Source organism: Lycorma delicatula, chromosome 12, assembly GCF_047948215.1.
Source record: "Lycorma delicatula isolate Av1 chromosome 12, ASM4794821v1, whole genome shotgun sequence".
Lineage (NCBI taxonomy): Eukaryota > Metazoa > Arthropoda > Insecta > Hemiptera > Fulgoridae > Lycorma > Lycorma delicatula.
Genome location: NC_134466.1, coordinates 10,396,450 through 10,423,025, shown reverse-complemented (window position 1 = coordinate 10,423,025; position 26,576 = coordinate 10,396,450). Strand labels below are relative to the sequence as shown.

General features: G+C 32.3%; 1 protein-coding gene across 1 annotated transcript; it reads right to left on the bottom strand.

The window, feature by feature from the left end:
- Positions 1–300: 300 nt before the first annotated feature.
- On the bottom strand, positions 301–26,576 carry LOC142333511 (uncharacterized). The gene is made up of 5 exons (XM_075380771.1): positions 26,421–26,576; positions 14,857–15,246; positions 10,664–10,750; positions 9,759–9,819; positions 301–662 (listed from the first exon to the last, which is right to left on the bottom strand). Exons 2-5 carry the CDS (start codon positions 15,181–15,183, stop codon positions 412–414), a joined length of 726 nt encoding a protein of 241 aa, XP_075236886.1. The 5' UTR covers positions 15,184–15,246; positions 26,421–26,576; the 3' UTR covers positions 301–411.

Below are 26,576 nucleotides of genomic sequence, written 5' to 3'. Positions count from 1 at the left end.
ATCAACTAGAAGCCGAGTCAAAACAAATATTCCAGACTTTTGCATAACCTTCTACGTATTTTTAACATACAAAATTTCAATAGATTAAATATTTTTAAGTAACATTTATATTAACATAATGGTCTTAGGTATTCCTTTTTCCGTTCGGGCAGACTTCATGTTTACTTTCATGTTCTACTACAACTGCTTTACCGTACATTTTAGTTTATTCCGTTCTCCGTTTAGGTTAGCATTTTTAATCGACTTAAGATAGCTTTATGGGGTGATGAAGAGGTCATAAAAAATAACAAAACAAAGAAATAATATTAATTATATTTTATTTATTTTACGTTAAAATTCAGTAATATTTAGCAGGAAGTATGAGATTAGTTGCTGATTTATTTTAAATTTACGAAATATTTTAATATTATACTAATTATTTATTATTACTGCCATGTTAAAACATGCATCCCCAAGTCCATCCCCAAGTCCATTCGAATTTTTACCTTCAGTTTTAAAAGTATTTTTAACTTCGTCTATGCGTGACAGTAGCCTAACAGAGGGTATACGTGTAAGTTTTTGATTATGTTGATTATAAATTGTAACGAATACTTGTGCCATCGATTTACTGCCAGTCCCAGCAAAATTTCTCCACTTTATCGAAGTAGAGGGAAACTGATAAGCTGTAAACAAAAAATAAAAGAAATGTTTATACAGTTCATAAAATTAAAAAATACACAGTCTACGATTGAACACAAGAAAAATATTTTAAACGGTAAAATTTTATTTAATTATACTGTGTAAAGCAAGCTGGTATATGTTTTAAATTATTTGAAAGAGGAAGAAGTTCTTCCTCCAACTAAAATCGGTTTTAATGATAACACTGACTCTTAAATAATTTTAGATATCAAATTTTTGTAAATCATAGATAATTCTTCGATTGTAGATAGCAGTATGAAAACAGATAAACGTCTTTCTACAGATTTTGTCGAAATACGATACGAGCTTACACGTTCCAAATTCTATGCGGCGATTCAAGCTACTTATAAGCTAATGATTTTTATATTTAATTAATTTCATCGACTACCATTTTCGGTAATGAAAATTAAATTCTTTATGTCCCTTCAAGGTAGAGATAATTATGCGCTCAAATATATTTATTAACCTATTCTGAATTACGAATTATTTTTTAATTACTTATCTATAACGTTCATGTATTTAGATTCTCCATCACCCACGGTTTCTGTACGATAACCTTGTGGAACAGAATTCCACAAAAGTAATACTTTTGTGGAATTCTGTGTACTCAGGAAAGATAAATTACGTGCAAAAAAGGATATTTTAACGATTTCTAACAGCGAGTGGGGTACTGGCATACAATTATTAAGGTAATAACTGAATACGCAGGATGGTTCATTAATTGCAATTTCTTTCATGTTTGTAAGAACAGTTTTGCGAGACTCAGTTAACACCTTAGTATTGTTTAAACGTTCGCTGCACGTAGTGTAGGTTAATTCTGTTTTGTGATTTACAGTTACTGCTGAATCAAGTGTGGTTTTAACGAATAAATACGCCAGGGAAGTCTGACGACGAAGATTAATTATACTAGTTGAAAAAAATGTTATGAAATATACTTTGGCTGTAAAGTTCGGAATCAAAATAAAAACTGGGGCGCTCTCATCTGCTGTTCAATGTGTGCGAAATGTTAGACAGACTGGGCTAGGGATAATCAGCACATGAGGTTTGCTTGACCGTAGTATGGCGAGAACCGCAAGAAGTAGTAGTAATTCCAAACACACTGTGCACCAATGCCTCATAACGCTTATGGAGGTGTAGCTCTTGCTCACACGGCTTAATCATCGTTTCTCGAATACACCGCCTGCCAAGTTCAAGTGGCTTTGGACATAAAATACTTTCGGTAACACTAGTCGGCCAGATGAAGATTCTAGAAAAGTTGTCGGTAAAAGGACCGCAATGGAATTGTAAAAAGCAGACTGGAAGTTGTTCAGGGAAACTGTTGAAACCCTAGCGACTCAAGATTCGGTTAATATTTGGAAATATCGATAAAAGTGTTTCTAAGATTAGAAAAGCACTCATGAAAGCCGCCAAAAAAGTTATTCCGAGGGTAAAGTGAAACGCTACTCTCCCTTTCGGATAGAACACCTTCAGTTCTTAAAGGAGGAGCGGGACTTGGCAAGAGAGCAAGCAGAAAGAACGGAATCCTGGAAGGATAAGATTATATACTAAAACACAAAACTGCAGTCCGTACTGACACTAAAGTGTTTTTCTTTCGTGAAAGTTACGAAGCGTCTCAAGATTTATATTTTGAAGAAAACAGTTTAGTGTAAAACAATACTTATGCTGACACAGAAAACCTCATCGTGAACTTAACTCTATAAAATTGAGACTGTTCGCGATTCGTCAAAAACTAGTGTTTTAAAGGCTGTTTTTTTATGCGATTATAAAAATTCCCTTCTGTGCTAATTTATCTAACTTGAAAGAAACGTAATATGACAATACGAAACACCTGTTAGAAAAAATTCAATAGAACAAGTAACGTTGGACTGTACGTTAAGATTTAAACGTTATCGCGTTATTAACGGGTTTGCAGCTGAGCTACATTAAACTTTATTACTTCTGTGCGAATGGGACAGCAGAGACCAGATAAATCATTGTATCAATAAGAAATGACCAAAACGTGAAGCACTTACCCCTGAACCCACCGGGTTGGTCTAGTGGTGAACGCGTCTTCCCTAATCAGCTGATTTGGAAGTCGAGAGTTCAGCGTTCAAGTCCTAGTACAGTCAGTTATTTTTACACGGATTTGAATACTAGATCGTGGATACCGGTGTTCTTTATTGGTTGGGTTCCAATTAACCTCACATCTCAGGAACGATCGAACTGAGAATGTACAAGAATGCACTTCCATTTACACTCATACATATCATCCTCATTCATCCTCTGAAGTATTATCTGAACGGAAAGTACCGGAGTCTAAACAGGAAAAAGAAAGCACTCACCCCTGACCGAAATATTGTACACATTTCCTACTAGTTAACTCAAAAATCATTCTTCTACCTCATTCTATTCAAGATTAGGGCTTTTAAAAAATTTTGTTAAAACGATGGATAAAAACGGTCCTGGTTTTCATTATTTGAAAGAAACGTTTCATCGTGTTAGTAACGCAGAAATCAAGGAAAGGATTTCGGCGAGTTTCCGATAAGAACTTGAATAGGGATAGACGATTCGAACTGTTAAGCCAAGTCCTAAACTCAGCGTAAAGGTCATAAAAATGTCGTGCAAAACCTTTTTAGGAAATCATAAATCCCTCGACTATCACGACATGTGGGTGAATTACTCTCTCTTTTTTCTTGTTTAGCCTCCAGTAACTACCGTTTAGATAATTCTTCAGAGGATGAATGTGGATGATATGTATGAGTGTAAATGAAGTGTAGTCTTGTACATTCTCAGTTCGACCATTCCTGAGATATGTGGTTAATTGAAACCCAACCACCAAAGAACACCGGTATCCATGATCTAGCATTCAAATCCGTATAAAAATAACTGGCTTTACTACGACTTGAACGCTTTCCAAATCTCGACTTTCCAATCAGCTGATTTGGGAAGACGCGTTAACCACTAGACCAACCCGATGGGTGTGGGTGAATTACTGCAATCACATAGCCTTACGGGATGTAATATATCCCTAAATATTCATTTCTTGGATTCACATCCGGAAAATTTTGGTGCGGTCAGTGACGAGCACGGGAAACGTACTAACGGTACTAACTAAGGTACTAACGGCATCGAAGTGAATGAATCCTCTCAACTTATTGTTCGGCGCTAAAGAGAAATGTACCAGATTGCAAACATACAACAAATACAAGTACCACATAATAATAAGTTGAATAATGTCCCTTATGTTTGTAAATTCTCATATTTCCTTCAAAGATTACCGTATCACAAAAATCGGTTGGTGTTTGAGACAATTTGTTAACTTACTTGAAAAAATTCAACGTTAAAAGTTGTCTTTGGATCGCATATTTTGGTCCTTGTGCCAAAAGAAAAAAAATCATCTTGTTCCTTAATGTAATTATTATGGACTCGTATATTTTAATTTTTTGTACGTGTAATTTTGCGTTCAAATGCCTGAACGGGGTTTTGTCACGGTTTCCATCAATCCACCCAGACGAACTCCGGGACAGCGGAACTTTGTAAAATGTATAAGTATCCAAGTCATCAAGACCGGTAAAACAGTCAATTCTCTTAGGTCCGTTATCGACCAATCCCCTCCCTTAATATTTTGTCGGAAAATAATCGTATATTGAAATATTACAATTCCTTTTACTTTAAACTGCTCAGTAAGTTAAACTGCTCAATAAGCGATCAGTTTAATTTATAAGTTCAATAATGATTTTATTTTGCTTTGTTTTTATCCTCCTCTATGAATCATGAGACCTTGCCGTTGGTGAGGGGGCTTGAGTGCTCAGGGATACAGAGTAGCGGGACCGAAGGTGCAACCATATCGAAGAGGTATCTGTTGAGAGCCAGACTAAGGAATGATTCCTGAAAGAGGGCAGCAGCTCTTTCAGGAGTTGTTAGGGGCGTGAGTCAGGACGACTTAAACGGCCGTATAACATCACTCAGTCCTCTGAGTACTGCGCAGCTGAAAGCAATGGAAAACTACAGCTGTTTTTTTTTCCAAGAAAATGTGGTTCTCTGCATTTTCACATAGCAATAATGGAGGCGCCTTCCTTGGTAAAATATTCCGGAGGTAAAATAGTTCCCCGTTCGGATCTCCAGGTGGGGACTACTAACGAAGGGGTCATCAGAAAAGTAAAAAATAACATTCTACGAGTCGGAGTGTGGAATGTTAGAAGCTTAAAAATGGTTGGTAGGGTAGAAAATTTAAAAAGGGAAATGGATATGGTAAACGTGGATATAGTAGGAATTAGTGAGGTTCGGCGGGAAGAGGAAGGCGACTTTTGGACAGGTGACTTTAGAGTAATTAACTCAGCGTCAAATAATGGGCAGGCAGGAGTAGGTTTCGTGATGAACAAGAAGATAGGGAGGAGAGTGGAGTACTTCAAGACGCAGAGCGATAGAGTCATTGTAATAAGGATAAAATCAAAACCTAAACCGACAACGACTGTTAACGTTTATATGCCTACAAGCGTCCATGATGATGATGAGGTAGAATGTGTATACGAAGAGATTGATGAAGCAATTAAACACGTAAAAGGAGATGAAAATTTAATAATAGTTGGAGATTGGAATGCAAGCATTGGAAAAGGCAAGGAAGGAAATATAGTGGGTGAATACGGGCTGCGCAAAAGGAATGAAAGAGGGAACCGACTTTTAGAGTTTTGCACGAGGTATAATTTAGTAATTGCCAACACCCAATTTAAAAATCATAATAGAAGAATATACACTTGGAAAAAGCCAGGCGATACTGCAAGGTATCAGATAGATTATATCATGGTTAAGCAAAGATTTAGAAATCAACTCGTTGACTGCAAAACTTACCCTGAAGCAGACATTGATAGCGACCATAATTTGGTGATAATGAAATGTAGATTGGGGTTTAAAAACCTGAAGAAAAGGTGTCAGATGAATCGGTGGAATTTAGAGAAGCTTGAGGAAGAGGAGGTAAAGAAGATTTTTGAGGAGGACATCGCAAGAGGTCTGAGTAAAAAAGACAAGGTAGAAAATGTAGAAGAAGAATGGGAGAATGTTAAAAAGGAAATTCTTAAATCAGCAGAAGCAAACTTAGGCGGAATAAAGAGAACCGGTAGAAAACCTTGGGTTTCAGACTATATATTGCAGCTGAAGGATGAACGTAGAAAATATAAGAATGCTAGTGATGAAGAAATTAAAAGGAACTATCGGCAATTAAGAAATGCTATAAACAGGAAGTGCTAAATGACGAAAGAAGAATGGATTAAAGAAAAGTGTTCAGAAGTGGAAAGAGAAATGAACATTGGTAAAATAGACGGAGCATACAGGAAAGTTAAGGAAAATTTTGCGGTACGTAAATTAAAATCTAATAATGTATTAAACAAAGAAGGATTTATAATACGAAAGGAAAGGTCGGTATTGAAGAGTTATACGGATAGAATATTTATTTATTAATATTCTTAATAAAACCAAAATTTCGTTGTCATTTGTAAATTTGTTTACGTAAAGCATATAAAATATAACGGTGGTCGTCATTTGTTTAAAATTATTCAACTTACGTCCTGTCATTATGAATGTCTCCACCGTTACGGTAAAGTGGAGTGGGAACGGTATGGTCAACTCACTCTATTGTGATTATTCAGTTCTTTCTTATACAATATATCGTTGTCACCAGGCTATGCCGTCCCTGGGTCCCCACTCCTGGAGCCGGGACTCTGTATTTATGCCAATGTCTCTAACGGGGACACCCCGAGAGGGGCACCCCCGCCGGGACTCGGTCTTCATCGATCGGGAGTACGAGAGTCCCCGTACTTCATCGCTACTGCCCACTCGTGCGCGCACGTGCAAACGGCAGCTCCGCAGAGGGCTGCTCTCATCCCCGAGCCCCCCATCCTTTTCCTGAAAAACCCTCGTCACGAATCCTGCGACGGTATCAAAACTCTTGGAGCTGCGCAACACGATGACGATGTTGTTCTCCACGCTGAACGGTCCGGTAATCGCCGAGCAAGCTAGGCGGTACTCATAACACTGTAGGCAGCAGAACACCACATGTTCCGGGGTATTCGGATCGCCACAGTAAGGACAATAGGGGTCATCCGCCCTCCTCTTACCACAAAGGTATGCGCGAAAGACCCCATGCTCTGATTCAACTTTTAAAATACACAGACTTAGCTGACATTAAACAATTAATAAAATGATATCGGCAATTTACGTAAATCTTTTACATCGTTATGTTCCATTTTGTTGAAAGGAGTTTCTCTTTTACCGAAAAATTGGACGGAGAAGGAACCTCGGTAAGTATTTCTCGTTGATCGTGAAGTTAAGCGTTCGGTAATTCGATTTTGTAATCGGTAGAGAACCCGCTATCCGGCTGCCGTAGGAACGAGTCAGCCAAATTATTTTTGTTTGTTTATAATCATCTTCGAATTAGTGAATAAATGAGTCCGACCGACCGAAACATCAGCCTAACTTTAATTTGTAATGTTGCGTATCCTTTCATCAAAACCGATATTTCCAGTTACGACTACGATAAACAATCTGCCTGAGAAACTCGAAGAAGGGATGTAATATTTAGCTCTTGTCAAGAAAATATTTATCGTAAAGGTAAAGTACGCTGATTTTCGTTCTTCAACCTCTATTCTCCATTGGACGTAGCGACCCGTTAATTACATCAATATTCGAGTGTTAGCGGAATTCAACCGAACACAGCAAACTCGTACGTTGCCGTAGAACGTATGTTGAAATCGGTCCATCCGGTTGCGGCATCTGTTTCAGCAGAGTTTTGTCTTCCGTGAAGCAGTCGTTAATCCTTGAAATCTAAATAATCTAAATGTCTTGTTTTGCTTTGGAACGATGAACTAAGAACGATATTATATTTAAAGGTTGTTGTTCTTCGTAAATTGTAAAACAGACGAGTTTTCATTTTACAAGCTTAGTCGTGGATTTTTTCATTCTTAGAGAGTTTAAAATAAATCCTTATGTTCCATCGCGATGCGATTCAATAAAAAAGGCCTAATTATTTATATGCATGTTTTTACATGTAATAATGAAATTAAGAACATATCTCCTTATAATAAAAGACATCAAACTATTAATTTACATCGAATCGATGATAAAAAGAATGTAGTTAAAAATAGCGACTACTCTTTTCAAGAACTATCGATTTCTAAATATTTTTTTTTTATGAGTACAAAGAAATTATTTATAAACATAAAACAATTCTTGTTTAACAATGAATAACTCGTTTTAAAAAATATATATCTGGAAATTTTAATTCAGTTCTACATACAACATACTTTTCTTAAGTATATCGACACTGAAGCGGATTAGCATTGCAGTACTCTCGATTGAAAATCGAATCTTTTTTTATTCTTTGTAAATCACCCCGTACATCCGAATTTCTACAACTAAAATCAAAGTATTTGAGGTCAATACATTATCGATGAAATATGTACGATTATAATTTGGAGAGGCACGGTTATATAAACCCTTTATATCTAATTCAACATGTATTCGTTAAGTAATATCAAGATTACTTCAAATCAAATATTAAGGTTACGTTTTGTGACGTTAATGTATGATCTAAAAATCCCATTTTGATGAACACAAATTACATCGTATAATTTGCTATATATTAATGACAATTTTTTTTTTTTTAAACCGACTCACACCTTCATCTCCCTATTTTATAATCCCGTAAATTAAATAAAATAATTCAACATATGTATGAAACGTTATAAATTTTTTTTTTTATTAAGTTTTTGTAATTCGATTTCCGCCGTTTATAACGGTCGTTTATGAGGTCGTAAACTTTTTCAATCGGTAAGCGTCCAAAAACTAATGAGAACACAATTACGAGGTCCGTTAGTTTCAGCAGAGTGAGTAATTTAAATGATGTTAAAATTCCATTCAATTGAAAAACTTTCTGCTAGACTAGATGATATTAGGTATAAAATTGAAAACGATTTTATTCTTTAAGCAGCGTCTGGTTTTACCCTATGTCTTATAGATTAATCACTCGATGCTCTACAGTACGAATTCGGTATGTAAATTTAATGCGTGTTAAAAGCCTGCTTGGGATGCACCTTTCCGTACCAAAGAGTGTGAAGCTATCGCTCCACCGCTAATCTCAGTTTGCAACAGCTCTTATATTTATTGTCTGACATTCATTTACTTTTTAGATAACTGATGTGAGACGATCGATTTTAAAAATCATTATATATAAAATTCCATTACCACATCGTTAATTCGATATAGAAACAGAAACAATTTTTATTTTATATATACGAGAAATCATTGCATCGCACAAGCTGATTTTGAGCACTATGATTATTATTTTAAGAAAAATGTGTTTTCTAATCCCTACAGCCAACCAGTAGAAGTCAAAACGGTAGAGAATCTTAGTTTAACGAAGACAGGAAAAACTCATCTTTATATTTGTTAGCTGTATATAATTTCAATAAATCTTTTTCCGAATGTTTTCTATCGTAAAAGGATCGTTAAATGCTCTTCCCTTAAATCGGTCATCGCCCTCCTTAAATGTTGTTTTGTAGAGGTGATATTTTCGGATCGGAGGTAGGTTCACTCTCTCTTATAAATACGTTTATAAATGCAATATGTCTATAAATTCCACAAGTGGTGCAAAGTGACATTCGAGGGTTCGTTCGCTTAGAAATCTTCTAACCTAATTCGATCGAAACCGTTTAAAGCGATAATTCATAGTTAATAATCGATCTAATATGTTTTTTTTTATTTTCTTTACAAGAGAAATACTATTCTTTAATCCTTTCAAAAACATCGGTTATCTAGCTTGATGTTGTTACTATTATAATTTTCCGATCTAATATTTATTTTTATTTAAATCTCTCATTAATCGTTTTGGATTCTGCTATTCCAACTTATGTTGATCGTTAAAATCAATAATGTCGTAAATCAACATAGTATTATAAATTCTTAAACGCTGTTGTATATTTCCGAGTCCTCTCTTAATAAACCCTTCCTATGCCTATTCAAATCGTATAATCGTATTCAATAACAAACCACAATGTTCAAAATAAAAATAATAAACTGTAAAATATAATAATATTCTTCAAAAAACTTACTTAAATGTATATCAGATTGGTCTACCTCTTTGTACACTAAGCCGCTTTTCAATTTCTTATCCTGAAAAATAAATTTACTGAAATAAAAAATAGATAGTGTGAAAGATAAAAAATGTGCATCCAAAGTAAAGAAAACTCAGATGCGTAATGCGATCAGATAGAACTTAAAACGGATAAATACAATTTCAGATATCTTTTTCTTTCGTGAAACAAAGACCCGTTTTTATTCTTGAAGCAACTCGAATGAGGATTTTATAAAAACCTTTATACAGAAAACTTTTACGTGTATACAGATTTAATTTCTTTCAGAAAAAAAACGAAATTTCACGTACCGATAAGTTATATTTTTTGTGCATATTTTTAAATAATATACTATTTACATGGACAGAGGTTTGAATAATAACTTAAATTTCAATTTAAATTTAATGAAAAAATCTTATTTTTATAACTGTACCCGTTTTAGTTAACTTTGGACGATATTTTGGAACTAAATTTTAATATTATGATGTGAAATTATTTATTAGTATTAAATATATCCATACTGGACTATAAATATTAAGAAAATAATTTAAAAAACCAATCGTGTAACAATTACATTTTTATTTAGAATCTAAACAGATGACTGTTTCCATTGCTGCAATCATCAATAGACACTCGAGATAAAATATATATAAAAATATATATTAAAAAAAATAACAGAAATAATAATAGCAATGAACGATAATAATAGACAAATAAACAGTATATGCGAAAAATCTTAAAACAAGTATTTTAGTCGGGATTTTTTAAAAAAAGTAAAAAAAAAAAATTAATAATTGTCTATTTTATACGTAAACTGATGTGTTTGACTTTTTAGTGTTATCCTGTCCTCCAATTTATACAATATTTAATCATTGATTACTCACCGAAATGTTGATCAGGGAACAAATTACATATGTTTTAGTCGATTTTCCACTTCTTACTTCCACCGAGAGGTTTACCATATACAAGCCCTGAAAAAAAAAATTATTCAAAATGTCAAACTCATTCGCTTCCTCTTTTGGCAATGTAATGAAGAAGAACTGCCGTTTACAAAAAAACGACAGAGTAACGACATTTTTACCGCAAAAGTCTTTACAAAAACCTTTTGTGTGGTAAAATTAACTAAATATTCCGTTATATTGCCAGTCGTAAGAATAGAACGTAATATCTGTAAGTCTAATTCGGTTTTCTTTCCTAATTCAACTAAGAATGACATGAATCGACGTTAAATTTATTTCTCCTTTTTGTAGTCTGTTGTATAAGTAGTATATTTGTAATTTGCATATAATTCCTATCAGCGTGAAATATTGCCTGATATTTGTCATATCACCCTTTAATAAGTAAAATATTTTATCTTACTTCAAGTTAACCTAAATAGATTTACCGTTAACGATGAGACGTAAATATTTGATATCTATGAAAGACGTCGAGTCTGAAAACACGTCTGTCTTTTCAGGTGAAAGACAGAGAGCAACCGTAATTAGTAAAAGTTTAATTCTATAATATGTAACAAAAAACAGCGAGGAAATAAAATTATACAAATTTTATATACGGGAGTGAGAAACAGAAATTTAATAAAGACATGCGTACATATATTTACAAGCATATAAACGCAATAGACAGTTATTTAATATCGCTGATCGCATTCGGAATTTTGGATATTTTCAAGTTCATAAAACTTGATAATATTTCACATAAATAAGAACAATTTTAAATCTCCTACTGTTGAGAGAGTAATTAAAATTTCTTTCGCAGTAAAATATTTTAAATATTAAATATAGATATAAAATATTAATATTTTAATAAATAATAATAATTAATATTATTACAAATAAAATATAATTTAAAATAAATGTTAAATATATTTAAATGTTTTTAAATATTTTAATTTAAATATTTAATTTATACATGAAATTTATATTCAAACTAATACACACCAGTAACCACAGTACAATTGTCTACTAAAGATATTAATATAAAGTGAGTAGCCCATTTTAAATGGATGACTGGGACGGTAAACATACCTCTTATACTTTTCCTTGGATTTCCAAATAAACCGTTTTAATGGAACAGATGTCTATCTCTACAAAAGTACTAAGTAGGGAAAAGATACAAAAGTAGCACGTAAAAATATTAATTTATGTATATTAATAGATACAGATAACGGTTTCTAGGAGAGACTTTGATGTCACTCCACCACCACTTGGTGGTTCCAGGAAAAACCATGACGTCTCGGCTTGTCATACCATTTCTAAGTATAGGACAGATTAGACTGCTATAAAATTTATAAAAATTAAAAGCAAATGATCTGACACCTGCAATATTAATAAACCTTTATTGCAAAAATTGTTCTGATTTGATCGAACAAAATTAATAGAATTTAACCACTTATCGGCTGCAGTAACGAGTATCACAGCGACGTTTGATCTACTTTATAACTACTACTGTAGCTTTGGCGTATCGGGCAGGTAGTATTGGGATGAATAGATAGAATGAATCGGATATGGTGGTCGTTTTTTATTTGATCCAAATTTAGTAGAAATTAACAAAACAAAAGATTTTTTAATTTTTATTCGATTAATTTTTTTTAAATAATTTTATCAGACACGGCCCATCGGTACCATTACATAATTAATAATTTAAAAACCCACTTACCAACAACTCTTTTATGCGTTCAAGCGCTTTCGGAATAGAATTCCATCATCAGGAACTTAAAAATGTATATTATATGCTTCATAGCTAAACTAGACCCCCGTTCGGATTTCCGGGTGGGAACTATTAAGGAAGGGATCACCAGAAAAATTAAAAAATAACATTGTACGAGTCGGAGCGTGAAACGGTCGAAGTCTGAAAAAGGTCGGTAGGTTAGAAAATTTAAAGAGGAAAATGTAGATGAATTAGGAATTAGCGAGGTTCGGTGGGAAGAGGAAAACGACTTTTGGTCAGGTGATTTTAGAATAATAACACAGCTACAAATAAAGGGCAGGCAGGAGTAGGTTTCGTAATGAACAAGAAGATAGGGAAGAGAGTAAAATATTTCAAAATGCATACAATGCGACAGAATCATTGTAATAGGATAAAATCAAAATTTAAGCCGACAACGATCGTTAACGTCTATATGCCTACAAGCGCCCATGATGATGATGATGAGGTAGAGTGTGTATACGAAGAAATTAAACGCATAAAAAAGGATGAAAATTTAATAATAGTTGGATACTGGAATGCAAGCATCGGAAAAGGCAAGGAAGGAAATATTGCGGGTGAATACGGGCCGGGCAAAAGGAATGAAAGAGGGGACCGACTTATAGAATTTTGCACGAAGTATAATTTAGTAATTGCCAACACCCAGTTTAAAAATCATAATTGAAGAATGTACACAAGGAAAAAGCGAGACGATACTGCAAGGTATCAGATAGATTATACGCGGTTAAACAAAGATTTAGAAATCAACTCGACGATTGCAAAGCTTACCCTGGAGCAGACATTGATAGCGGCCATAATTTAGAGATAATGAATTGTAGATTGGGATTTAAAAACCTGAAGAAAAGGTGTCAGATGAATCGGTGGAATTTAAACAAGCTTGAGGAAGAGGAGGTAAAGAAGATTTTTGAGGACATCGCAAGAGGTCTAACTAAAAATGATAGGTAGAAAATGTAGAAGAAGAATGGGAGAATGTTAAAATGGAAACTTTTAGATCTGTAGAAGCGAACTTAGGCAGAAAAAAGAGCACCGGTAGAAAACCTTGGATATCAGAGGATATATTGCAGCTGATGGATGAACGTAGAAAATATAAGAACGCTAATGACGAAGAAAGTAATAGGAATTATCGACAGTTAAAAAATAAATTGGAAGTGCAAACTAACAAAAGAAGAGTGGATTAAAGAAAAGAGTTCAGATGTGGAAAGAGAAATTATCATCGGTAAAATAGACGGAGCATACAGAAATGTTAAGGAAAATTTTGCGGTACGTAAATTAAAATCTAATAATGTATTAAACAAAGAAGGATTTATAATACGAAAGGAAAGGTCGGTATTGAAGAGTTATACGGATAGAATATTTATTTATTAATATTCTTAATAAAACTAAAATTTCGTTGTCATTTGTAAATTTGTTTACGTAAAGCATATAAAATATAACGGTGGTCGTCATTTGTTTAAAATTATTCAACTTACGTCCTGTCATTATGAATGTCTCCACCGTTACGGTAAAGTGGAGTGGGAACGGTATGGTCAACTCACTCTATTGTGATTATTCAGTTCTTTCTTATACAATATATCGTTGTCAATTCTTGTTTGTCCGTTTATTAATTTATCATTGTTAAAACATATATGTGGTACTTTTCTAAATTATCGGTAATGTGTATATTATTTAACAAAATATTTAAATTATTTGGTTTAAAAACAGCAAATGCTGCTAACGATAAAATATATAAATAATATAGATCCATCTGAAGGAATAAAAAAAAGTAATAAAATTAATTTGGATGGATAAAGTGTATGTTGCTTAAAATGCGCATATCGCGAATTAAAATATACTGCCAAGACCAATCGGTCATACCGTTCTACTCCACTTTACCATAACGGTGGATACATCTTAATGACAGGACGTTAAGTCGAAACAATTTTAAACAATGACGACCATCGTTATATTTTATATACTTTACATATGACAACGAATTTTTACTCTTGTTAAGAATATAATATACATTTTTAAGAGCCTGATGATGGAAATCTATTACGAAAGCGCTTGAACGCATAAAAAAATTGTTGGTAAGTTGATTTTTTAATTATTAATTACTTTTTTTTTCTTCGACTATAATAAATTTTTTTTAATTTCCAAATAATCTGTTACATATTATAAAAGCGATACATGCCATTATTAACATGAATTATTTTTAAGAACATTTCATGTAAGAATTCAAAGTTTATGATTACAGAAACGACATGATTAAGTGAAGTTTAATAAATGAAAAATACTTCCTACTCATATCCGTTCTAACTCAATCTAAAATATAAATTCATTAAGTAAACAAACAATCTAATTCTAAAAAAGAAGAAACTAGTATATAATTTATTACCTCACTGAAATTGTTAAGTGTATTACTGTCAAATGAAATACGCAAAAATGGATTCCTTGCAGCTCCAAAATAGTGCGAATGTGTGCTATAATAATTAACTTGTACTTGCTTTCCAAGAAAAGTATCAATATAAGCAATAGTTAATGAAGCTTGCTCAGATGTTGAACGTTGCATAGTAATTACAGGTTCGACAGGTTGCTGCTTACTTGCTGTAGATTTTGCAGGTTGCTGAGTACCTGGCTTCTGTGTTTGCATTTTGATCGTCGTTTGTTTTACAGAAGTAAAACAACAAATCAGAATAAAAATCATTCGCGGTTTTAACATCATCTTACTTACTTATTTTTCACACTTAAATTGATTTGATACTCAATTATAAATTTTCTCGTAAAACTGTAAAAAATATATATATATATATATATATATATAAAATAAGAAATTCGGATAATCGATAAATCACATCTTCAGAAATAAATTTTACGTACAATTAATAGGTAAACAATTTTTTTACAAGTATTAATTAATATTAAATTAAAAGCGTTACTTTTAGTCTTGTTCTTGAATTTACAGTTTTTGTGTAGAAAACGAATGTTATATGCAAGAAGGAATACAAGAGCTATGAACCCGTGATTTGGCAAGGAAAGTTACCAAGGCGTCATCCGTCAGCCAAAATTTGTTTACCTCTAGATGTTTTACTTCTGCGTTTATCCGTTAACTGTAAAAGGGTACCTGATTACCGAAGGGGCGAAAAATAGGAAGCGGTACGAGCGATGACAACAGAACCGAAACGAAACCATCTAGATGAGGTAATCATTGCTGTTTAGTACCTTGGAAAATGAATTTGAATCCTTACTAAAAAAATTATATCTTAAACTAGATTGTGTCACGATGTCGGTTGATAAGCAGTGGTATATAGTATACAGTGGTATATAGCAGTCGAAAAATCGATTGTTTTTTTCGACTGCTTATTGGATATTACATGTTAGATGTTGAAAATTCAGTAGTTTTTTTTTTTAGAATAATTTTTGGTTTTTAGTGCAACCCCGCCCGGTGAAGATAATAAGAGTCGCATTACTTGTAATGGGAGGATTACTATTTTGTAACCGAAAAATATTACGGTTTATATAAATTGGCGATTATTTTCCTGATCGGTCAAAACAGCTACACGTAACGATCAAAATATTTTTCTACGTTATTTTTAATTAAGGCATTCACCACTTCAAATTCGTAAACGCGCAGTTAATCCAAGAACATTCGACTCTTTTTCAGTATAAATGCGGATTACAGTAATTCCAGCAAACAAACCACTGTAGTGCCTATTGATTAGGCAATTAAGATTTTACCCGGCGCGGTACAAGTCCGACGTCATTACGTTAAATTTTATTCTATTAATGAAAATCGAAACCTTACACTAACCGGTAAATATTGAGCATTACTTGACGCCCCAAATGGTCATTTAATTTTTAGCGTAGATACACGCGGAGGTAGATTTCACCGGTGTTAAGTAGGGGATAAGAAAGATTTCCACGATAAAATTAATTTTATCGTGGAAATCTTCAAATATACTTCAAATGAAATAACTTCAAATATACTTAATACGATAATGGTTGCATGTGAAAAAAAGTTTCCCATGTTTACAATACAAGCCCCATCTTCTTACAATTCCAGTAATATTTTGGTCATCCCTTGCCGTAAGGGTTGGTCATATCAAAATTTGTTTCAGACAAAAGTTTTAGGTAATATTCAGAGAACTAACGACCACTTTAGACTGATCCGATACTGTGCCTGTTGAGAGATGTATGATTCTATTTTGTCTTCGAAAATCCATTTTTTCAACCCCCCCCCTCGGCCAATGGTTAGTGATATAAAAAACCTTTACTTAGATAAGTTTTAGGCCCTTATCCAAAGAATAGTAAGACCTTTAAACGAATTCGATATTTTACTTAATAAGAAAGTTATAGCGATATATTTTTTTCGAAAATTCCTCCCCTCCGCCATTTCCAACCCATGGTCCGATTTTTTCCATTAACAAACTCCACCGAAATTTTAAATCGTTATATTTTATGTATCAATTTGAAACTGATTGGCGCAAAATTACGTAAGTTATTGTGTCTATATAGATCTATATCTTGTGTCTATATCTTAAGTTTTACCGGTAAATTGTAACATTTACCAAGTTACTTGGTAAAAGTCCGAAAAAATCTAGAAAACACATTTAATTCGGACCTTTAACAAATCGTTGTGGTCATTGTTGACCATTACCGTATTCTGTTGGTAAAAGTTGACAATTCTGTAACGAAATCACTTCTAAATAGGAAAGAGCATGAATTTAAAAATGCTCTTCTCAATTTCGGGATTTCAATTTAAAAATTGCATTAAAATTAATCATTTTCAAACGTGAGAATAATCAATTAATAGTTAACTCTTAAATACACAGTCTGGGTCTAACACCCGGATTGTTTTTTAACCCAATTTATTTTCAATTTTTGCAGCGGGAAAAACGTTTTGATTCCCAACTGAACGTTTTTCATTAAATACAGTCATTTTGTTCGTTTAAACCATTATAAAACTTAAGGAAAGATATAAAATGTCAATAATTACCAAAACTATTTGGTAAAAGTCCGAAATAAATGTGTTTTCAAGATTTTTTCGGACTTCTACCAAGTGACTTGGTAAATGTTAGAATTTGCGGGTAAAACTTAAGATTTACCGGTATTCGGGGTTTTACCGTCACATATACATATATATAAATGTATATGTAATCTTTTGAACTTACGGTGGTATTCGGGTATGGGGGATGTGAAACGCGAAAATAAGACGCAATTTTCTGGAAGTCGAAACATGGTGCCCATTATAATAGGTAGCGTTCTTATCAAATCTACCTAAAAAACATTTAAATATGTGCTTCTTTTTTCCATCGGTTAATTGGCTTATGGAATACTGTGTCGAATTGTGTATATATATAATAAACCATGATTTATCTGAGAAATTAAATCGATAAGTAACGTCATAAAAAAAGGCATATCTAATTAAACTTTCACTTTAGTGAATAAAATCATAAATGACATTAATTATTAATATAACCTTGTAAAACATAGTGTACAAACGTTTTACTAAATTAAATTACAATTCTACTTTACTTACAACTCATCTAAATATTCGAAACTTTTAATTTATGTTTGGATTTAAGCCGGAAATCAAGTTCGACTTTGTCGTAATAATTTCCACGTAAGTTATATTGTAGGTTATCAAAGGTTTTTTATTCCCATTATTCTACATTTTTCCTACGTCATTTAAATATTTAAGACGCAAAGGTACGAGTTGCATAGCGTATTCCGACCTAGTATAAACGATTGTATTTAATGCAACTCGATGCCGAGTATTTTTACAAGTGAATGACTAAATACGGCCGTTTATCAGCCGAGAAACTGTTATCTGTGTGTTTAACAAAACAACATCTGTTGTTCTTTCATTATTACGTAACAAAACATTTGTCTAATGTACATCCGATTCGAAGAGTAAATTTCTTCAATCTTTTTTCGAAGACGTTTTTAACAGTTATCTTATCTGTCTCGGCAGACATTTACGATTTTTGCAATACGGTTGCAATCTGGATTTCAAGTCGGTCCCTAAAATTTTCAATAACTCAATTAGAACAGGATTTTTTCCCGTAAAAATTGTAGTATTTCGATACGTTCTTAGCACGAATAAAGTGATGGACCGTTTCCTGTTAATCTTCAGACAATTAGAAGTCCATCGCATAAAGAGGAAAAGAGTTGTGTGTTAATAAAAAATCGACGATCTAAGCATGAACACCGATATTATCGCTGTAATAAAAACATATAAATCAAAGATAAACATATGGGATGTGTTAGTTTAAAAGAGAGACTTTATTTCTAACGATGCTAATTGATATCGTAATTACAAAGTACTTTTATAGACGTATTATATGAAGTATAATCGATGCAATGCAATGTATTTTAAATGTAGTAATTTTCATTCCTTCTGCGTACAAGTTTAAACTATATCACAGTGTTTGTGTCAACATACTTGCTGCTTTATATAACTGTTTTTACTTTTTCTTTAAAACTGATAACCGCTTTCGCAAAAAAATCTCTCTCCCTCTCTGTGTGTGTGTGCGCGCGCGTGCGTGCGTGCGCATGCGCGCGCCCAGGGATGTATATATATGTATACGCTTCTTATGAGAAATTTTATTACATTCTATTTCTACAACCGAACTGTATAGAAGGACACTCGCCACCGTCTGAGGCAGCAACGCTTTTAAACCATTGTGTAAAGAATATATAAGAAAATTCGAATCGTCGTATGTGTAAACTCAAAAATCAAATTATTAAGATTATTATGTGTTGTCATTTTCTACATACAAAATTAAGAATACTTCTTGTACGAAGTATCTTTCCTATAAACAAAGACTATTCTTCGATCTTTGTTTGAAGAATTTTTGTGCAATACTTCCGTGAGGTATATGCCGATCTCGCTGGATATTCTGTTAAATTTATATAAGATACATTGATGTAAATACACAAGGCATCGACTGTATTTGAAAAAACAATCGTAATTGTTTTCTTCTTTCACGATTTTCTTTGTACTTCTATTGTCGATTTAATTTTTACTTCCTTGTACGAAGTAAAGAAAGTATTGTGATCGAAAAATATTTCGGTTTTCAGATTTCAACGGAAATATCCATTTTGACCATTCCTGAATTCATTTTCACTAGTTTCAGCGTGACGTCTGTACGTACGTATGTATCTCGCATGTATGCAACTCAAAAACTAGCCGTAGGATGTTGAAATTTTGTATTCAGAACTGTTGTAACGTCTATTTGTGCACCTCCCCTTTTGATTGCAATTGACCGAAACAAAAGTATCCGAAAAAGCCCAAAATCCAAAAAGATTTGGATTTTGAACTTTTTCTTAACTGCAGTAATAAGTCCTCATTGAGATTTTCAACGATATATCATAACTGGTACTTATTTTCATCGGTTCCAGAGGAAACCGATGAAAAAAAAATTTTAATAAATGAATTATAAGGGAAGGCACATCGGTTCGAATCAGACGTCATCTTTTTTTTATAATTTAAATATATTGATTTATTAACCCGTGGTTGTAGAAAAAGTTTTACAATAAATAATTATTCTATAACAATAAAAAAAAAATCAGAATTATTAGTGAAATAAGATTTTATGTGCTTTTGAAAATGAGTATATGTAAATTAATAGGCATATAATATGAAACATCTGATTATTTTTATATTAATTGAAAATTATAATTTAAAATAGTATTACTTTTGGATTTTCTGGTTTAATTTTATTTAATTTCTGGAATTCAGGAATTACTGAATATTCTAGAATTCTGGAATTACAGAATAATTAATTTAATTTTATCCACAGAGTGACTGAAAATAGCCCCTCACAAAGAACAATATATACATTGAGGCATGCATGCCCGATCTTTAATAAATTGCAAAAAATTCTTTTAGTTTAGTTCATTACTCCTCTGATATTGTAAGCTAATATTCTCCCTAAGTCGGAGTTGACCATCATTTCCTTTATTTTTTTGTACGATCAAATAATCGTTCTTTGGTTTGAAATAATTCTTCTGATCTTAATTTGTGTACACGTTCTCTAGTTTTCAAATTTTCTCTCTCTTTATATTCATCCTCTTGTCGTTTTTTTAGATATATTTCTTCATGTTCTTTCTTTTTCCTATATGATTATTTTTTTTTCATTCTTGATTATTCACCGAATAGTCTAATAATAAAAACCGAGTATATTATACCGTAAGGTCGAAATTAACGTTTGTTAAACGAACTCCAGTATACAGGAGTTCATTAAACGGAATATTTTAATTATTATTAATTTTTATTTATACGACACACCAGAAATCTAAAACTTTTGTTAATCAGTAATTCACTAGATACAAATAATACTGATCTAGTAATACGAGTAATAAAGGGACCTTTTATTCTATCCTAATATTTCACGTAAGATTGTTGAATTAATAATCGTATAAATATTTTACGTTAATAATAACTTATATTTCAGCAATTGTGTAACTGTCCACTTTATTAAAGAACTGGAGGATCGTATCTCACTTTCAAATAAAATTAGTTTAAATGAAGCGCAGCAAAAAATGTGTATGTGTAATTTAGTAGATATACAAGGGAATCATATGTTGTCCGCATCACATTTTTTTTTAAAATTCAGGAACCTTTAAAAACCGGAAGCGATGAGAAATACTGTTTAACATGTTTGTGTTTACGGTTTTGAATCGTATGTTTTCTAACTTAGTTCAAACATAGTTCTAACTTAACTTCTAGCTTAGTTCAAACGTATATAATTTAGCTCGGCGGTTACCAGAATGAAGTATCCCATAATGAAGATTAGACGTAACTGCACCCATACACTATTTAGTCGAACTTCTAAAATATTCTCTTACTTTGGATTATTCTCGGTAAACAAATCCACGTTCGAATGTTAATTTCCTATAAGTTATCTTCTAATACTTTGGATTGAACCTTATTTTTTTAGAATTCAACAAGTTTTTTAACTGAACTATGATAATAAGCCGAGTCTCATTATTAGCCCGTATAAACCGATATTATAACGTTTAACATTTTAGTATGTAAATAGATTACGCTAAAAATACTTTTGCTAAAAGTCTAAATCTGAAAAATATAATTAGAAGTCAGCGAGAAAGAAGATTTTTTCCGTTTTAGTTAAAGCTGGATCACGCACAATACCTTTTTTTTAGTTTCGCTTTCCTTCCTGTACTGCCAGTAATTTTACGTTTCTCACTGGCATTATTCTTTAATTATCACGTTGTTACTCTTTTATGATTGAAACCTTCTTCTTTGCAATTATCCTTCTTTTCCGAGATTTTTACAACTTTTCCTTGATTAATTCCCGATTTTTGTAAGTTCAGAATTTCTATTCCTACAGTGTTTCTTAACTTTATCGCAAAATACGCTTTTAGTTTTTGTTCCTAAATAAAAAAGGAGAATTTCATTGGGAGTTCTATTATTACCCATCCGTAAAATATGGCCTATGAAAGCCGAACTCCTCGTACATTATTTCGTTTATTTTTTTGAATTTCCGGGATCGTATTTGGGAAGGTGGAGTTTGAGTTATTAAGAACGATGTCCTGTATAGAATCAAATATTTGCCTTAAAATGTCCTTCACTTCTATTGGATTTATTTTAAAAGGCTCGCGTTGAACATCTCAAACAGTCTACAGCGTACAACGCTTAATACACTTTTTTTTGTACATGTATTTTGTTGGACGAGATGCCGTTTTCATTTTGTTCAACCGATTTCATAGGATTTTTTCTCAGCAGAATCCACTGCATAGTTTCATGTGTAATATAGTTATTATGAGTAAAACACTATTTACTCTGAGAAATTTTTTATCTATATTCGTTCTTGAAACTCCGGAGTTCTATCTCCAACACTCATATATACACATACACACGAGTGTATATACACACCCGCGCGCGCACAAAATTATTATACCTGAAATCATTAAACCCCTCGCTTTTATAATAAATGTTAATCCTTGGGCAAGAAATCTTAATGAATTTTCTTATAACTTCAGTATTTCCAGATTAAAAAAATAATGGGGGAAAGAATAGCTATTATCGGTTACTAATCATCCTGTTTCATTTATGCCGTTTTTCTACAAATTTAACAAATCAAGATCACCGTCGTTTATCAGCAGGAAAAGTTTTTTCTCTTAATCAATATGGTTTTAGGGAGGGTACGAAAACTGAAGATGCACGGTTAAGATTTACGACATTTGAACAATTGTCTTAATGAGAAGGAAGAGTGAGAGGCCACTTCAACTAAAACTTTTGACGCTGCTGATCAAGTCATTTTATTTAATTTATTATTTAGGGCAGGTATTCGAGGTACAACCTATAATCGGTTCAACAGTTATATTACTGATGATTTCAGAAGGTTAAGTTGGAATCTACACAAGCTAACTCGAAACCGAGTACTTTGAAGTCATAAGGTTTGATACCCGGTCCGAAGTTCTTGTTCCGTATTTACGTAAACGATCTAAGTTTCAGTAGATTTGATGAATCTCTTAAAGCGTTTGCTTTTGATATAGTTTTTTATTAGGAGGCTACCTCCCTGGAGTCATTGAGAATTAAGATGGCGAGACGCCAGTTTGATTATAATTGGCAGATCTTTTATTCGATAAATATCTATGATTTTAGCATAGGTAAATAGACACTGCTTAAAATAGATAAAATGATTACATTATAGGTAAATTGAGAATAGCATTAAATTGTGTAGTAATTGTATAACGATAAAGCAGGTTGAAAAAAAATGTTAACCTTAATTATAGATCGAAACCTAAATTGACAGATAGATCATATTGATAGACTAAAAACTAAATCCCGCAGGAGCTTAAGAAAGTCTTATTTTTGTTACACGTATTTTCCAAAGTCCGTTTTGAAATTGATTTATTGTTCAACCGTTAATTCTACGTTATAATAAGGAAAAAATACTTAAGAAACCAACAATAAATCATTAAATACCGAAAAAAAATATTACCGTTTCGCAAGCAATACACAGCTCTTAGAGAATACTTTCCTTTTATTTTTTGAATTTAATATATCACCCCTTACGCATTTATTTATACGAAATTATTTTTTTTTTCAGAAGTGTAAATGACAATAATTCAGGTAAGAAAACCCAAATTTGAAATCAGCACTTAAATATCGTTTTCATAAATTCAAAGGTGAAATGTGTAAAATGAACTTTTGCTATTCCTAATGTAAGGTCTATTACAAATTAATTAATTAATTAATTACTATTAAGATAAATAAGACGACGAGAAAATTTCTACATTACTCAAAAGAATAATTATTTCTTGTACCTTAATTTTATAGAATAAATAAATAGAATACTTTGTATTCACTGTATTTTATCTATGCACATAAAATACAGTGAAACAAATGTTTAATTTGTTTTGATAATCTATATATATAAAAATTTTAAGTTCGTTTGTGTACGCTTCAAAAACTCAAAATGTTCTGCACCGATTGAGCTCAAATTTTATCACGATATATAACCCGCATCAAAGATTGTTTTCATCTATTTTTAATAAATCTATCTATCTATTTTTAATTTGTACAGTTTTTTAATAAATAAGAGGCTAATAAATCAGATGGAAATGTAAACAAAGGAAAACCAATCAGATCAATACAAGATGGCCGCTGTCAAACACAACGACCAATCACAAAGAGCCCACATATGGCCCTTGCCAATGTAAACAAATTATAAATAAATCATAAATAAATTAAAACACCCAACTTTCTTATAGCCCAGATAGACTTAAGACTATGCAAACTAAAAAGGCGAAATAACCAATACACAGAAAACAATATCCTTACATAACGACCAAAGCGCCCTTTGTTAAGTAAAATATTCACTTTTTTCTGAATTTACAAAAGGCATTTACAACGAAGCATTGATAAATATTGAAGACAAGTGCTTAGCTAATGCAAATAAAGTTCTTAGTCGATTGGGAATGCCAGCACCCACCCGAGCTGCGATTGCTTCATTTGATGTGGATTTAAGCCGTGAACAGAGTTACGACATCGGTGATCTTCAGTCATATGTCCGATCAAACATTCCCAAATTAACGCGTAAACAGAAAGGCATTTATGATCGCATAATTCAAATGATAAATGACGGAGTTGGGTGGACCTTCTTCTTGGATGCGCAAGGAGGAACTGGGAAAACATTCCTCATTAGATTGAATCTAGCAACGGTTCAACGATCAAAAAATGACATAGCCTTAGCTCTTGCTTCGTCTGGAATAGCTGCGACATTGTTACCAGGTGGAAGGACTGCGCATTCAGCTCTGACGTTGCCGTTAAACATGCAAATCATCGAGACTCCCACGTGCAATATTTCCAAAGCGTTCTGTATGGGAAAAGTATTACAAAAATGTAAACTCATTGTTTGGGATGAATGCACGATGGCACATAAGAAATCGCTTAAAACTCTTGATCGATCGTTACGAGATTTGCGTGGAAACGTTCAACCGTTCGAGAATTCTTTGATATTACTCACAGGAGATTTTAAGCAAACATTGCCTGTAATTTCTCGATCGACACCAGCAGATGAAATAAATGCTTGCCTCAAATATTCAACACTGTGGCGACACGTACGTACATTGCAGTTGACTACGAATATGCGTGTCCAGTTGCAGAATGATGTACACAGGCAATGATGTGACAGGCAATGTAAAAAAGTATTAAACTGTTTTATCGCTCCGAATATATCGTTTGTTACTGTGTAGGGCTACTTTCTGTCTGCTGTAGAGGGATCGACGGCTGGAAGGGAAGTTCGGAGGCCGTAAAAATATAATTATTACTTTACTTATAATAATTATTATATAATTATTACTACTACACTTATATATACATATATATACTTATATATACATCTCACCCCTATTACCAATTCACTGTAAACGCTTACTCTATTCATCATTGTTTGAATCTGTTATTCGATACGGCTTGACAGCATGGGGATCAGCCGCAGAATATCTCATAAATTAAATAAATTTAATACAAAATAGGGTCCTCAAAGATATTGCTCGTTACGATTCTGATAACAATTATGACACCGATTTAAATAATCTTACAAGGTTTCTGTCATCTAGAGGTCTATTTAAATTCTTAATTATTTTTAGGAACTTTTACAACAGTGAATACAGAGTAAATGTAGAAAGTGGATACAATTTGAGAGCAATTAGCTTTATTACAGATAGATATAATAATACTTACGGTAAACGATTAAAGAACTATGTTGTTCCTGCATTACTTAATTCTTTACCGAATCACCTCAATAATGTAAAAATGAAAAAAAATTATTTAAAAAAACGTCTCATTGAGTGGGCATTAACTATAACGTAATAGGTACTAACAGGATTCATGTTGGATTTATACTGGCAGTCCAGACAATTATAACATGATTATAGTTATTATTTTAATGTTAATAATTATTATAAATCAGTAAATAATGTATTGTTGAATGGTCAAAGCTTAGTTATTTATTTTCTTTATGTAATTGTTGCAACAAGATATTAATTGTGTAATTAGTTGTTGTAATTAAGTATAGTTTTGTTTCTTGAATATAGTTTTAGTAACTAAATCTAATACATAATAAATATTAAAGATTAAATTTGTTCATTAATTTTTAAATAAACAGTTTAATTTTGCTAAACTAATTTTTATAATTTTACTACTATTATAATTATTGTAACTATTATAACTATTAGAAAAACTAATAATATCTTTAGTTGTTACATAAAATTGGTTATTGCATTAACCACTTAATAATGTAATAATAATTCTTTAGTATATCTGTCGACAGACTTAGGTCTGACGGATGATCATGTAAGTTTTAAATTGTAAATAAATAAAATAAAAATAAACGAACTAAACTATACTAATATAATTATTACAGTAATTTGGGATAATTTTTTTCAGTTTAAAATAATCAAGATACTATAAAATAAAATTCATACCTTATGAATTTTCCAGTATTTTTTATGAAGTATGATGAGTTGGAAAAAAATGAGTTGTTAAAATACAATAAATCATTACCTTTAAATACCTGCGGTTTCAATATTGAAAATGCACGATTGTGGAATCGCATTTCTTTTCGTTAATTTGTTTTTCTA